The 14,139-nt window shown below is 52.6% G+C and overlaps 4 protein-coding genes across 4 annotated transcripts; 3 read left to right on the top strand and 1 right to left on the bottom strand.

Moving 5' to 3' along the window:
- The first annotated feature begins 1,698 nt into the window (after nt 1–1,698).
- On the top strand, nt 1,699–4,415 carry F5Z01DRAFT_653188 (uncharacterized protein). The gene has a single exon (XM_046263347.1). The coding sequence runs from the start codon at nt 2,044–2,046 to the stop codon at nt 4,222–4,224; it is 2,181 nt and encodes a 726-aa protein (XP_046119401.1). The 5' UTR covers nt 1,699–2,043; the 3' UTR covers nt 4,225–4,415.
- Nucleotides 4,416–4,504: 89 nt separating this feature from the next.
- F5Z01DRAFT_653186 (uncharacterized protein) lies at nt 4,505–7,463 on the top strand. The gene is made up of 2 exons (XM_046263346.1): nt 4,505–5,378; nt 5,437–7,463. The coding sequence occupies exons 1-2, from the start codon at nt 4,535–4,537 to the stop codon at nt 6,984–6,986; spliced, it is 2,394 nt and encodes a 797-aa protein (XP_046119400.1). The 5' UTR covers nt 4,505–4,534; the 3' UTR covers nt 6,987–7,463.
- A 353-nt stretch (nt 7,464–7,816) lies between these two features.
- Nucleotides 7,817–9,471, bottom strand: F5Z01DRAFT_635749 (penicillin-binding protein; the record flags this gene model as incomplete). Its single annotated transcript, XM_046262171.1, has 5 exons — nt 7,817–8,178; nt 8,213–8,640; nt 8,678–8,705; nt 8,748–9,110; nt 9,150–9,471. The coding sequence occupies 5 exons, from the start codon at nt 9,469–9,471 to the stop codon at nt 7,817–7,819; spliced, it is 1,503 nt and encodes a 500-aa protein (XP_046119399.1).
- A 540-nt stretch (nt 9,472–10,011) lies between these two features.
- On the top strand, nt 10,012–13,747 carry F5Z01DRAFT_685937 (uncharacterized protein; the record flags this gene model as incomplete). The annotated part of the gene is made up of 6 exons (XM_046265973.1): nt 10,012–10,730; nt 10,827–11,006; nt 11,067–11,594; nt 11,677–12,264; nt 12,327–13,401; nt 13,462–13,747. The coding sequence occupies exons 1-6, from the start codon at nt 10,091–10,093 to the stop codon at nt 13,745–13,747; spliced, it is 3,297 nt and encodes a 1,098-aa protein (XP_046119398.1). The 5' UTR covers nt 10,012–10,090.
- Nucleotides 13,748–14,139: the final 392 nt, after the last annotated feature.

The following is a 14,139-nucleotide window of genomic DNA, read 5'->3' as shown; positions in this document are numbered from 1 at the left end:
GCATTATATTAAACGGCAGGTCTAATCAATCTCTTACTTTCGGCTATGTGTTTTAACGTCTATTTTAGTAATAGAAATACCCGAGCCACCGCTATCGATTCCTACGGTCTACGACACGTACCTATAACGCGAAAAATACGATAGAATACGCGCTGCCTCCGTCGGGCTGCTCTGCCCCTTCTATGGCCGGCGATAGCCTAAGCCAGTCGAGATCGACGCCCTAGATACGTTCAGCGACCCTCTAACGCCTATAACTATATATAGATCGCCGTTAATCAACGGCTACGCGTCGTCGGAAGGTCGTAGTATCGCTAAATAAGCGCTACCCCGATCATCCTCGTTATCTTTAACGCGTGGCGATCGCCTTAATAACCTACGTGGCTACATAAGGCAGGCTATTATCGCCATAAGGCCGGCCAAGCCTATCTCGCCGTTTGAAAATCCTTATAGCCTTAAAATCCGGGTCTAGCTAGTCTATTCCACCGGTCGCAGGCTCTAAGGTAGTATCTTTAAAGCCTCGAGCTCTTTATTAATAAGTAAGCTAATTTAGATATTCTAAAATATAGCTAATTCGCCGTAGGTAGAATAGATCTATTACTTATCTCGTAGGCCGACCTTAGATTCCTTATAAAAGCCGATTTTCTAACTATATACCTTAAACCTTCTATTCTTTATAATACCCTTAAAATACTCGATAAGTCGATGATATATATCGGCACGTCCTTCTAGAAGAACGGCAAATAAAAGCCTAGGTAGTTTATATCGGTTTCCTTGAAAAATAATAGCCTTTAGGATATACTAGGCTAAGATAATAATTTCTAGTAGGCTATTAGTAATAGCCGGGTTGTCGTGTGGATTAAGCTTTAATTTATCGAAGATAGCCCTAAAAAGCCTACCTTAAAGCCACGGAAGCCGCGGTCGAGGGCCAAGTCTACGGCGCCAGGCGAACGGTCGTAAAGGGAATTAACGCTAGCTTTAATTCGGGTTAAATCAAAGCCAAATCTAGCACCCTACGAGCCGATTAGCCTTAAAGCCTTCCTATAAGACCTGGCGGGTAGGACACGTAGCGAGACGGCCTTGTCTAAAGCGTTAGATAATATAGACCTCTTGCTAACTAAGATCGGCGCCCTTAAGGCACCCGATGAAGCAGCCGATAAAGCACTCGCTAAGGCACCCGATAAAGCAGCCGATAAGGAACCCGCTAAGGCACCCGATAAAGCAGCCGATAAGGCACCCGCTAAGGTACCTCATAAGGTAGTTAGGAAGAGGCTAAGGGCGCCTACAGCGGGCAGCGTTAATAAAGAGGTGCGACCTCGCCGTTCACAGCGTGAAGCTAGGCTAACCGCCCGGGCGCGGCGGTCGTGATTAAATTTGTAGCTATTTACAACCTTACTTATAGCCTCACTTTATAACTAATTAAATACGAACATATATCTTGCTTAAGAACTTTAGCGCCTCCGTGATAACTACCACACGCCTTATATAAAAAATAAATACTATTATCACGAAGTCTGCTATCGCTAGATTATAGCAAATTAATTTATTTATTATAGAATTGAATTCTATGGCGTGCGTAGCTCTTTGGGTAAGGCTGTAATGACGAGGGTGCGTATGTGTGTTGTGTGGTGGTTGTGCAATTGGTCATTGATACCGTTGGCACCTTGTGATCTAATATCCCACCGTATCCCTTGGGCAGAGCACCAACGGTCACGTTCCCATGGACGAGGCATATTAGTTCTGCAAGTCGCAGTGCTGCATGCAGAACACGCGGGTTGGCAACGCCAAAATAGAAACTGCCCCAATTTCCTCCAGAGGGGTCCGTGGTGGTATATATAAGGTTTGTTGATTGACGATGCAATTGGTCTTTCACCATACTCTATTGGACACTACTAGTACTTACGGATGCTACCTTCAATATCGAAGCCTTCTGCTTTCTATTGATGCCACTATTGAAATCGATCAACTCTTGGCGTACTTGGCGGCTCCGTTGCGAGCGCAACCCATGTTCAAACTTCAGCCGCCAACACGGCAAACGAGGACTCTATGTTGATGAGCACATATGATTCCCGGCCCCCTTTCCCATCGATCAAACAAACATCAACCCTCGGCCCGACGTTCTCGGTCATGTCGTTCGATTGCGGCTCCCTCAACGTCACAGAATGTCTTGTGCAGGCCGCAGACCGCATCGTCGCCGAGGTCAGACGGGGCAACGATGAGTTCAACTGGGACCCCTTGAGCTTCGCCGTGACAGCCATCATCAGCATGGTCGCCCTCCTGTTCGCCGGCCTCACCATCGTCCAGGGATTCCTCACATTGGGTCCCGGTAGGCACAAGTGCAGCGAGTATGCCATTGGCTCCTGGGCGCAGTACTCGACGCATCGCTGGAACATGTCGGAGCTGCGCTTTAGATCCGAGGCGTACACCCCGATCCTGGACTGCGGCAAACTCGTCTTTGATGCATTGACACATACTAGTAGGCGGCAACAGGACCAGGACTCCAATGCCAGTGCAAGGCCAGATGGGGGTCAAGGGAGGATCAGCCTGGTCCAGAAGGAAGCGTACGAGTACTACCCAGCCACCTGGCTTGCCTTCCTGACGATTCTCGGCCTGGACCACCCGCACTACTTTGACATGAAGGTCTCGGGACCCGATTACATGCCGTCAGACCTGACCGCTGCGCCCGCGTACGCTTCCGTCCGGGACATGTACACTCTGTGCGCCATGCTGGGAGCGGAGGGGCACCGGCTGCGGATAGGAGCGCAGGAAGGAGGCGGGCCGCCCTCGATGCACAGCGGGACTTTTGACCTCAACTTCCGACAGCATCCCCTTCTAGGCACCTACGGCGTCGTGCAGACGTATGGGGCGCTGGGGGCCCGTGGCAGCCACGTGGGAACACCCAAGCAGCGCTCGGACCAGCATCTCTTGAGACTCAGTCTCCAAGGGCGGATGACAGGTGTAAAATCTATGCACTTCTACCGGGATGAAACGGCGCAGGCGGCCATCTTGCTGGCCAATGGGTACATCCCTCAACACAAACTGATTGGCAATCAGGTGATCCTCATTAAAGCGCACTGCACGCGTCCACTCTCCGATATACAGCATCAAGGTCGGCACTGGAGAGCGCATGCCCTGGATCGACTCAGCAGGGCGATTGAAAGGTCGCATAGCGATGCAGGCTTGACGGAGCTCGAGTGCTGCCCTAGCTCCGATGTCCCATGGCCGAGGTGGTGCACCATGCCCATGTCCTTTTCCGAGGCGTCCGCGTTGATCAACATGGACGTGTTCCAGGGCGGTTTGCACCTCCTTGGGGCCTCGACCACAAATCATCTCACGCCAAAGCTATTTCCGATTCGGACAATGGACATTGGCATGAGACTGCTGGGGCTGATTTCGCTGAGTCGTCTGTGGTCTCTGGAGCAGACAGCCCCTGCTCAAGACTCCGACCCCGACGCGCCGCCGCACTTGTTGCGCTTGGTCGCGATGCCTTTAGATCGTCCGGGTAGCGAGGATGAGCACAAGACCCCACGAGAAGGGGATATCTTCTTTTCCGATCCTGACGTATTCGCCTTGAGTCGCAAATACATCAAGAGAAGAGGATGGCAGGATCCATTGTGGGAATTGACCAGAGACAAAACGACCACTCTTCAAAAAGAGCTTGACAGGATCGATAGGTGGCTTGGAATCGACGAGCATGCATCTCGCGCTTCACGGAGAGCGGTGGCGTGCAGGTGGCTCTCGCTTAGCTGCACCGCGGCAGCCTGCTGGAAGGTGTCTCCAGCTGACATGAGCCTTCGAAGTCGATGCCCATGGCTGAAGATTTCCAAGACACCGAGGCGTGGTCGTGTCGACCCGGCGGAGTTGCGGTACATTACGCCAGAGGTGCGGTCAAACGTCGAGCGCCTCCTTGACGACACGACCAGGTTTTGTGACTGGTTCCCGTCACATGCAAGGCATATTGTGCAGGAAAACCTCTACGGTGCGGCAGACGATATTCTAGGTCCGTGCAGGGGAGCGCCAGAGGAGCAGGAAGTATTTGACTCGCTGGTCCGTGAGCTGCGCAAGTTTGGACAGCTGTGGACTGCAGATGCGGATGCAGAGCAGCACCCGTTGGACAACCTGCTCATCTACCGTGCTATTTTAGTTGCAATGCGTCTGAGCCTTGCAACGGATAACAGTTCGCTCGTGGATAATGAGGCATACTTGAGACTGGTGCCTATTCTTTAGGGTTTCTATGAAGCCTTATAGGAAATATAAACTAAACTATAGTGCCTTTGATAATACACAAGTCTACTAAAACAAAACAAGTTTAATGTTTAAAAATAAGTTATATATTATTACTAATAGTATTCTATCCGCTCTTATAGTTGGTCAACCCGCTGTCGTCCGAGGGAAAGCACGGTGCACCTGGTTCTGCTTACCCCTGAATTAGGAAGGTCCAGTCCTTTCGTTCTGGCAACTGCAGGACACATTCAAGTTGTCGCAAAGCCCCCCTCATCTCTGCCTCACTCAAGCACTTACTCTGTTTCTCCATCAAATGCCGCGCAACGCCATCTCAACAACCTGCCCGCGGTCATTCCTCTTCTGCGTCGTCGCCAACGTCGCCCCCAACACTGACACTGACACTGCTGCCATCGACTGCCGCCCTCTCGCCATCACCTACCGTCAAGGCCACGGCCACGTCCCGGCGCACGGCAACCATGCCCCCGGCCAACGCGTCCGCCACGCCCTCGACGATGTCGCCCGGGCCGTCGCCATCCTAACCCACCCCGCTAACCGCTCCGCCCTGGAAGCCGAGCGGGCCCACGCCGTAGCCTGGTATCGACATGCCGGGGGCGCTGGGCCCAAAGTCACCGTCCCCGACGCCCCTCAGCCCGCCTTCGACAAGGAATACAAGGGCCATTGGCCCGAGCGCATCGGCAAGCCCGACCGCCCCGAGCTGCCCTGCCGCCTCGACCCCTGCGAGTTCCCCTTCACCTCGACCTGTCTCCGCCTGGCCCTGACCGCCGACGACTTCTACCACACGAGGTACGGCGACGTCCAGGAGCAGCCCCTGAGATGCGTCTTCCGCGCCGACAAGCTCGAGCATGGCCTCGTAGTTATCGATGTGTCTAACCTCGACGATATACGCTACGGATTCGTCGCCCCCGCTATCCGCTATGTGGCAGACATAGCCCCCGACCCAGGCCCTGGCTGGGGTATAGACCCTGTCGAGCCCCTGCCCCCCTTCCCTCATCCTCCTACGCCCGAGGCCGAGAGGTCGCCCTCCCGCTCACCTATGGCCGCCTCGGGATTTATGACAAAGTTTGGCCTCCACGAGTCCTCGCTGCCATTGGCTTATTTAAAACGGCACCGCGTTGTGGCGAGACACGCTCTCGACCGTGACCAACCCCTCTCCCCACCCCCAATCGTGAGAAGCATGCTAATTCAACTCGGCAGATATCTGGCCCGTGTCTATCGAGCGAAGGGGCCGTGGCTCGACTTCAAGGTCCGTCCCGTCTTGCCCAGATGATGGCGCAGGCGGGAGGGACCTTGAACCCACCATCGACCGGATTCTTCAAGACGCGGAGGGCGAAGAACAGGACGGACTAGACATGACTCATCTTCACCGGGCCTCCATCGACCTCCCCGGCTTCCAGACCCAACTGAGCGAGAGGCTACGAGCCAGGCCCCACGGTCTCCAAGGTCTATCCGCCTCGCCTCTCCTTCGGCTAGCCTTCGCGAACGCGTCACATCTCAACCTAGCCGGTTTCACGGGCCTGAAATTCGAAGCTATCGCCACATCCCTCCGGTCCGAGGAGCTCGCCGGGATTCACGCTTTAAGTCTAGCCATCGACGAGTGCACCGGCTCTCTCGAGGCGCTCCTCCAGATCCTGAGCGAGACGGACGATATCATAGACATCTTCTTCCTAGCCCATCCCAGCCGATCCGATGATGAGCTCTCCTCGCGTACCTTTGCCGCCATCTGCGCCTCCCCCCTTGCACCACACATCCTCCGCTCTAAGCACATCAAGCTCACGGGGGCCTTCTCCGCACCTCTCCGACGCAAGCCCTGGCTCCTCGACGTGCGGGGCGACAGGTTGGTCTCAGAGAGTCTAGCCCGGGCCTACCCCGTGCAGCACATGTTCGTCCGCCAGCAGTTCACCGACCCCATCACGGGCCCGCAAGGCCGCGAGGCCGGCCATCCGCCTCAGTTCCGACCCCTGCACTTCTTCCTAGGTGACGGCCTCCTAGGACCGGAACGTCTCGTTCGGGGCTTCCTCCAGTACTGTACCCGCCTGCACGCAGACCGCTTCCTGACCAGCTTCGCTGCGTGTCCGCCCAAGGAGGAGGACGAGGACGAGGCCCTCCCCGGCATCGCCGTCACCCCCATCCCAGCTGAGAATCTGGTCGCCCCATGCTGGCCCCTCTTCACCGGCCTGGACCCTGGCAGCTGGGTCCTCGTCGTCTCGCACGAATGGTACGTTGGCCCCAAGACGCTCGCCCGCCGTGCCCGCCTCACACGGCGTCGCATCCCCACCGACGCGGCCTTTGGCGTGCCTGTGGTGCGGTACGCCTTTCTTCGCGCAAAGCAGCCCGTCGCCTGGCCGGATCCCAGGACAAGGGACGCCGTTGAGTTGGTCGGCGACCTGAAGAGCTTCCTGCGCGAGGCCGGACACAGTGGCGAGGGGGACCTGGGATGGGTGGACGCGCTGGTGGCGCATACGGTGGCCTCGATCCAGGAGACATGGCAGCTAGAGCCGCTGCCACCGGATCTCGGGTCCATCATGGCCATGGACGACGACATGGCCCGCTCCGTCTTTTCTGACTTTTTGGAGCACGCGGCTCACATCAGGGGAGACGTGCGTGAAAATACAGACGTCTTCGCCACACCACAAGGACCTGGTGACGCCCTGTGGCCATATGCTCTCGGGGCAGACAGGCCGGCGACGCCACCAGAGGGCTTCCCCTGGCTGCCGGGTGAGGCGTCATCGGAGGAGGATCTGTGAAGACGTAGATAGATGGTGGGGGCAAAAGCGGTGGAAGAGGGAGGCTGAGAAGATTATCAGGAGCAAGCTGAACGATCATCCGAGTATCACGATAACTAGCCTTTATGAGTTGAGCGGGACTTTAGGGCTTCTACCACTGGCTCTCCCCCAGGCTGCGGACTTTATCGGGGAGAATGTAATAACGGTACCAGGATATATTATATACCTCCACGAAGACAGTAAGTCTCTTTAACAAGGAGTTAGTACTATAATAGTTCCGGAGCGCTCTATTTCCGAGGACTTCTTACGGTCTCTAGCGGACTTCTTAGAGTATATATTTTCTATACCTATGTTTCTACGTAATTATTACGACTAGTATATTAGAGGGAATAGTAACGCAGTAGGGACGGTGTTAGGGCCGCGAGGTCCCTGCCTACCCGGTTTAGCCTTAAAGTCTTATATAATATCCCCCTTATAAGGTAATTCTACTAATCTGTGCTAGGTCTCCATATTTGCCGCTGGGTAATATATATTGCTCATTTAAAGAGAGTCAAACAAATAGGAAGGTAGGTTCTTATTTCTCGTCGTAAGGCATGTCCAGGTCATGAGGCCAACACTTCAGGTCCTCGTGACAGCCTAATCTGAATTATACAGAAGCTCGACTAGTAGGCTTGAAGATATCTTTGTGCACGGCCCGATCCCGCCTTAGCTCATGGTCACATAGATCAAATAAGAGAATTCTAATATCTAGCAACCAGCGACTGAAACAAGCTAAGGCTAACTCAGGCACTGGCTCTCACTAAAGGCGTGACACTACCTCAGTTAGGACGCATGATGTTACCAAATGTCGGCTATAGCTCTAAGTCGTTATTCGTCCCAGTGTCTGACGTGAACTTAGTGACATCCTCGACCTGCCTATTCATCGGTATTCCTTCCGGGCTAAGGTCTGTCCATTTGGCCCATCTCAACGAGACAGCTTTGTCACCACCCTCAAATTGGAAGTCAATTTCGAAGTACTTGGGGTCCCAGATCGTAAACCTTGCTCTCCGAGCGGACTCGTCGTATTCCATTGCCCACTCAAAGACGTCCGTTGTGAGATGACGCAGCTTGTAGACCTGGGTGTCCATTCCTTGGAAGGAAATTTCCAAACAGTTGGAGCATTGTCCCTGTTCTCGGACTTTGATAAAAAAAACTTTGTACGGCATTGAAGAACCTGCCAACGTATGCTTTCGATGGCTTCATTTTACCCGGATGATCCTCTCTGATTCTGTCAAACTCGTCTTTCATCGCAGCCACGTTGGCCAATTTGCGGCGGCGACTTTCTTGAGCAAGATGAACATAATCAGCCCTTTCAGGGAACCCGAAGAGCGCCGATACCAAGACTTGGACGATCCAATCAGCAGCATCATTGAGTGGAATGGAGTTGGTCAACACGGCAATAGCGGACCGCGTCTCGGGGAACGTAAATATGGCCGAGTAGTACCCAAGACCGGCGCCTTGATGATAGTAAGTCATCATGGGCTGCGAGTCTTGACCTAAAATTGGCAGCTCGTCCCAGTCGAAAAGGTCCGCATTGTCTCCCTGAAGCCCAACCACACCAGGAAGTTGTGTCCCGATCCATCCCATGCCATAGAAGCGGCAATCCCGAGACGGATTGTCGAGGGGAATTTGGTTGCTCCAAAGGATTCGCATATTTTTTTATTGAGCTGGACTGTGGATCGCGCTCGGCTTTGAGCACGGCTTTGGCGTATTTCAGGAGATCATTGACCGTCGAATACATACCTCCAGCGGCTTCAAAAACGCTCCCTTTGAACGGGAACACCCTCGGGAGCGGATGGAAACTTGCATCATGGAGAGCCGTGTATGCTTCTGCAAAGTCCGAGTCCTCTCCCACGACCGGTCTGGTGGTAGTACTAGACAGATTCAGAGGGTCGAGAACCACATCCTTGACATGGTCGTAAAACGGCCGCTTGGAAAGTTCCTCAATAACCGCACCGGCCATGCTGTACCCCCAATTATTATACATCCACTGCCGTCGAAACGGAGCAACAGAATCAAGGTTAGCGATAGTAGGGATCATGTCTTTTGGGGCCAGAAGAAATTCCATATCGCCTTGGGATGCCACGGACATATCCGCAAGCAAGCCTGTCCGGTGTGATAAGAAATCCGCTACGGAAACTATACCGTCAAGCTGCTGACTCTTCGGTTTGAAGCTAGGGATAATATCCTGGACTGGGGATAACCAACTCAGGGCAGCTTCTCGGTCAAATAGCTGTCCTAGACCTGCAGCCACCAATCCCTTTGTTAGCGAACCGATCCCGTACATCGTGTCTGGGGTTGGTCGCTTCTGTGCAGCAACATCTCTGTAGCCGAAACCATGGTCCCATATCATCTCGTCGTGGTGGAGAATTCCAACAGATGCCGATGGGCTACCAGAGATATTGCAGATCTGGGCAATGATTGTAGTTGCCTTGTCAAGGCGCTCCATCAAGGGAAGGGGTCTCATGACGTTGGCGATAGGACTCTCCCCAATAATAGTCGTGGCGGGCTACGATTATTTAGTTCTGCACGAGAATCGGCTGAATGGAAGATCTAGCACATACGTGACAACAGCGGGTGTTTGGCGTGATGGAGAGTAATCTTTGGGTCTTGCGATCAGGTCGGGAGGAAGTGAACGGGCCGTGCGACGACGAAAGTCGCTATGGCGAGAAGCGATAGGAATAGACATGAGCGATGGCCCGCCCCAAGTAGAAGTTTGATTAGACGGCCATTACGCAATCGCTTCTTTGAGAAATGCACGAAAGAACTCGGATGGAGGGAAAGGTGAGGATACACTTGACGAGGCGGATTTCCGGCTCCAGTCTCTTGTTGACCCCCAACCACATACCACGCCTGTGCTGCTGCCTGCACAGTGGCGGCCGCTCACCGGTGGCACGGACTACACGTACGGTGTTGACCTAATATCCCACCGCACGGGCCGCACGGTGCTGCGAGGCTCTATTAAGCCTCACCGTCACACAAATAACTTGAAAGTGCAGCTCCAGCAGGCAGTTAGTCACACACCCGTTCCAGCCCGTCCATAGGAGATGGAAACGTGCAGGGAGGCTGCGTAGAATGGATAGGCAATGTCCAATGCCCCAGACGCTGAGAGCGCAGCAGATTGGCCTGAAGGTTGTCTCGAGCTTCTACTTCAGCTTCATGTTCTCTCTGGCTTCCCCTTCTGCCAGTCGCACTCCGAAAGGTTCTCAAGACACCGCTTTTGCATAACCGCAAGATCTAATTTCGACATTCCAGTCGTGTGCCCGCCGCCGGAGCATCATTCACTCGTGTACAACGCTGGTTTTGACTCGATTCATGCTGTCCGACCGTCCGTCGACATGGCTACACCGGGCAATGTGGAGGACGTAACGATTCACGAAATTTGGGCGGACGCTGCGGCAGGAGCGGTCGAGGCAATGGCGAGAGTGAATAGCAAGGGCTCTCGGCTTCAGTCCATGTCCTATGAGGCCATGCAGCAGTCCATGGACGACTTGCGGCAGAGACACGCTTCGAGTCGAAGTTCTCGGTGTTTCAGAAAGCTCGAGCCCGTCATGTCTCACCTCCGCACCTTCAGCAATGCCATAGGTGTGTTTACGCAATCCAACCCAGAGATTGCCTGCCTAGTGAGCATTACTCCCAAGAAGCATGCTGAAGACGACAACGGCGCTTCGGCGATACTGATAACAGTGTATCAAGGTCTGGGGCACCCTCAAGATCGTTCTAGATGTGAGTTGAACGTGGTCCACATCTCTGTTCTCGACAATTCCAGGCTTTGTCTATTCCATGCTAATATCTTCGACTAGGCTGCCTGTGCTACATCAGCCACGTTAGAGCGGATCGTCATTTTGTACGGGGAGATCTGTCGCGCCATGCCACGCTTCGAACAGTACATGCAACTTTTCCCACGTCGACAACCGCTTCGATCCGCTCTTCATAGCATATACGCCGCGTACCTGGACTTTTCTGTTCAAGCTGCATATTTCTTTAGACGTCCAATCCTAGGTGACCAGCCTCTCCCCTCTCGTTTTCTTGCTTCGAATTTCTGATATAATTTCGTGACAGTGCACTTGACAATGAGCTTTTTCAAGATTGGCGCCTTGACAGAAACGTTTAACAGAGCTACAAACCGTATCAACGTTGCAGCTGCACATTTCGAGGCGGAAGCAGGCTTGGCTCTTGCAATTACAACTAGCTCTGAGCTCTCCAACATCTCCAACACGCTCCCGCACCTTCATCTCCTTCCAAAGGCCCCGACACGCCTTTTCTCGGTTCCCTGGCCGCGAAAAGCCAGTTTCTTCGAAAGACAACATGAATTGGAGCTGATGCAACAGCTCCTTGCTCCGAATGCCTCGGAACAGATGTCCTGCGTACTCCACGGGATGCCGGGTGTGGGAAAGACCCAGTGTGCATTGGAGTTCTCCTTTCGACGCAAGGAAGTTTGTCCATTTGTCTTCTGGATCCCTGCAGAAGATGAGACCGTGCTCGCACAGGCATTTGGCAAGATTTCAGTGTTACTTGGCCTTCATTCAAAAAATGAGAGTGTAGATCTTGCTCTCCAGGTCGAAAAGACTTGCCTCTGGTTGTGTCAAAGTAAGTTCACTTTAACCATGCTGGTGCATATTCTGACGGAGAATCCAAGATACATGTTGGCTGATCATATTCGATAATGCAGAGGCTTCTAGCCTTCTCAATCGATATTGGCCTGCTTGCGGACATGGATCCATTCTAGTCACGTCCCAGGACCGAAAGATAGGCCATCGCTCAAGGTCAAAGCTACATTTATCACCTTTGACAGAAGAGCAGGGATCACGTCTTCTCCTGCATCTCCAAAACATTTCCAAGCCATCTGCACTAACAAGAGACCTTGTTCGAGAACTATCATCAGAGGTTGGGGGCTTACCATTGCTACTCGCTGGTCTTGCTGGCTACATGGCTGATTCACACATGTCCATCGCAACAACCCTTCAAGCCATGCAGCGCTCTTGGAACAAGAATGACAGCATCATTCATAGTATCGATCCGCATTCCGTCACCTTCCAGTATCAAGTCCCGATTCACAAGGCCTATGACATGTCCTTGAGCAAGCTGGGAGACTTCCCAATATCTGTCTTACGAGTTATGAGCATACTTTCGCCAGACCGTGTCTCTGAAGAACCACTTATAGTCGATACTGATAGCTGCCTGGAATTTCCTGAACAGCCTGACAAATTGCGGCATGAACCACACACCATGTTGAGGTCTTCCAAGCTGACAAGCCAAGGTTCCACCCAGAGCTGCGAAGCCAATTAGTGACTCGACACCTTGTTGAGTACCATGCAACAGAATCTGGGCCACCATTTTATTCGATGCATCGACAATTGCAATGGAAGGTCCTGACGGACCTCAAATGTGACCCGCAGACTCGACAATATACATTTGACCTAGCGGTAGCTCTTGTTCAACAGGAATTTCCACCGTTGTCAGAGTACATGGTTCCCATGTTCGGGCAATGGGATTTCTATAAGAAATCAATTGCGCATATTACTAGTCTGCGAGAGGTATTCATATCATGCAGTCAGGACGAGACTCCGATCCAAGGTCGACTTGATTTCGCCAAGTTGTTGACTAGTGCTGGCAATTACCTATACGAAACTGGCATCGCAGAAACGGGCCTCGAAGTTTCATCTACGTCTGTCGATATCTGCGAAAAATACCGTCTTGCAGTTGCTCAAGCTGAAAGAGCTGCATGCACACTGTCATCGCTTTCCAAAGAATCCTATGCCGGCATGTCTGAGCTGAACAAACTCGAGGCAACAGCACTGACAATATCATGGGGAATAATTTCTCAGAACCACGGAGCAAGCGGTGGCAAGGATGCAACTACACGAATCGAAAAGGTGTTGGAGCTCCGCGAAAAACATGCCCAAATGGATCTACCTCAGGATGAGAGGTTTTGGAGTCGGGTTCTCCTCTCTAATGCCTATAACGATGTTGGGTGTCAGTATATACATATGCACCAGTACGAGAAGGCAGAGTTCTTCTTGCCAAAATCTCTGAGCCTGAAAAATGTTCTCTCTTCTCAGCAAGAGATTCCAGCGTTCGAGTACGCCGAGTCAAAGAACAACCTTGCCTTTGTGCGTATTGGGCAGGGACGGTTTCAAGAAGCGCTGGAATTCAGCCAGGAAGCAACAGAAATTATTGACAAGGCCGACGGACCTGCTAACGACCACACACGGTTTAACTTCTGTCATGGGTTATGCCTCTTCAGGACAGAGCGAACTGAAGAAGCCCTCGAGAGACTACGGAGTGTGTATCGAGTACGAGTGGCAACTTTTGGGGTCTCAAGTCGAAACGCTCGAGACACTGCATTCGCGATAGCCTACATCTTGCATCGTCTAGGGAGAATGACAGAAGCGAGGTAAGCGCAAGGTCTCTATCATTCTTTCGTCACACAAGACTGTCTAACAAATTCTGCTAGGCAGGCTATTCTAACTTGTTTCGATCCCCATGGGAATGCCACATGGTCGCGGGAATGCCTTTTTCGCGCTCAATACCTTTACTCGATGATCTTAGAATCACTCATCCAGCCTAAACAAGCTAAAGAGCTAGCTTCTGAGGCTCTAGTAGGATTGGAACAGTTATGGTCCGCCTTGCCATTGGAGATACAGGAAGGTCTCACGAGGGGTGATTCACGTGAGAAGGATCCTTTAATAAGCTTCGACCTTATAGTTCCTTATACCGCTGGTCGTTTCGTAGACTATTAGCTATAAGTAATTATATATAAGATTTTAGTTCTTAGGCAAGCTAGTACATCGCGAATTACTCGATATTCTAGGGCAGGAAATGTCGGAGTAAGACAGACAGATACTTTAAGCGTCTCTTTAACTTTTACCCTCTCCGTTGCCACTAGGAACACGGACATTCTTTAGCCGCCTCATCGAGTCGCGCTTCTCGGCTTCTTCGCAACTATAGTCGACGCACAAGCGGCGCCGCGGCAGCCATGACAAGGAGGAATAAGGTTAGCGAGGCCTCGGAGCCTTATTAGAGTAGGGGGCGCCTCAAGTGGGCACACGTGCCACGTTTTGCGTCTTTCAATTGCTTATTTAGCGGGAATAGCGGTACGGGCCGGCTGTGGGTCAAAGACTCAAAGTACGTA

Source organism: Emericellopsis atlantica (assembly GCF_019669845.1).
Source record: "Emericellopsis atlantica unplaced genomic scaffold F5Z01scaffold_10, whole genome shotgun sequence".
Taxonomy (NCBI): domain Eukaryota; kingdom Fungi; phylum Ascomycota; class Sordariomycetes; order Hypocreales; family Bionectriaceae; genus Emericellopsis; species Emericellopsis atlantica.
This window is presented reverse-complemented; position numbering and strand designations above follow the sequence as displayed.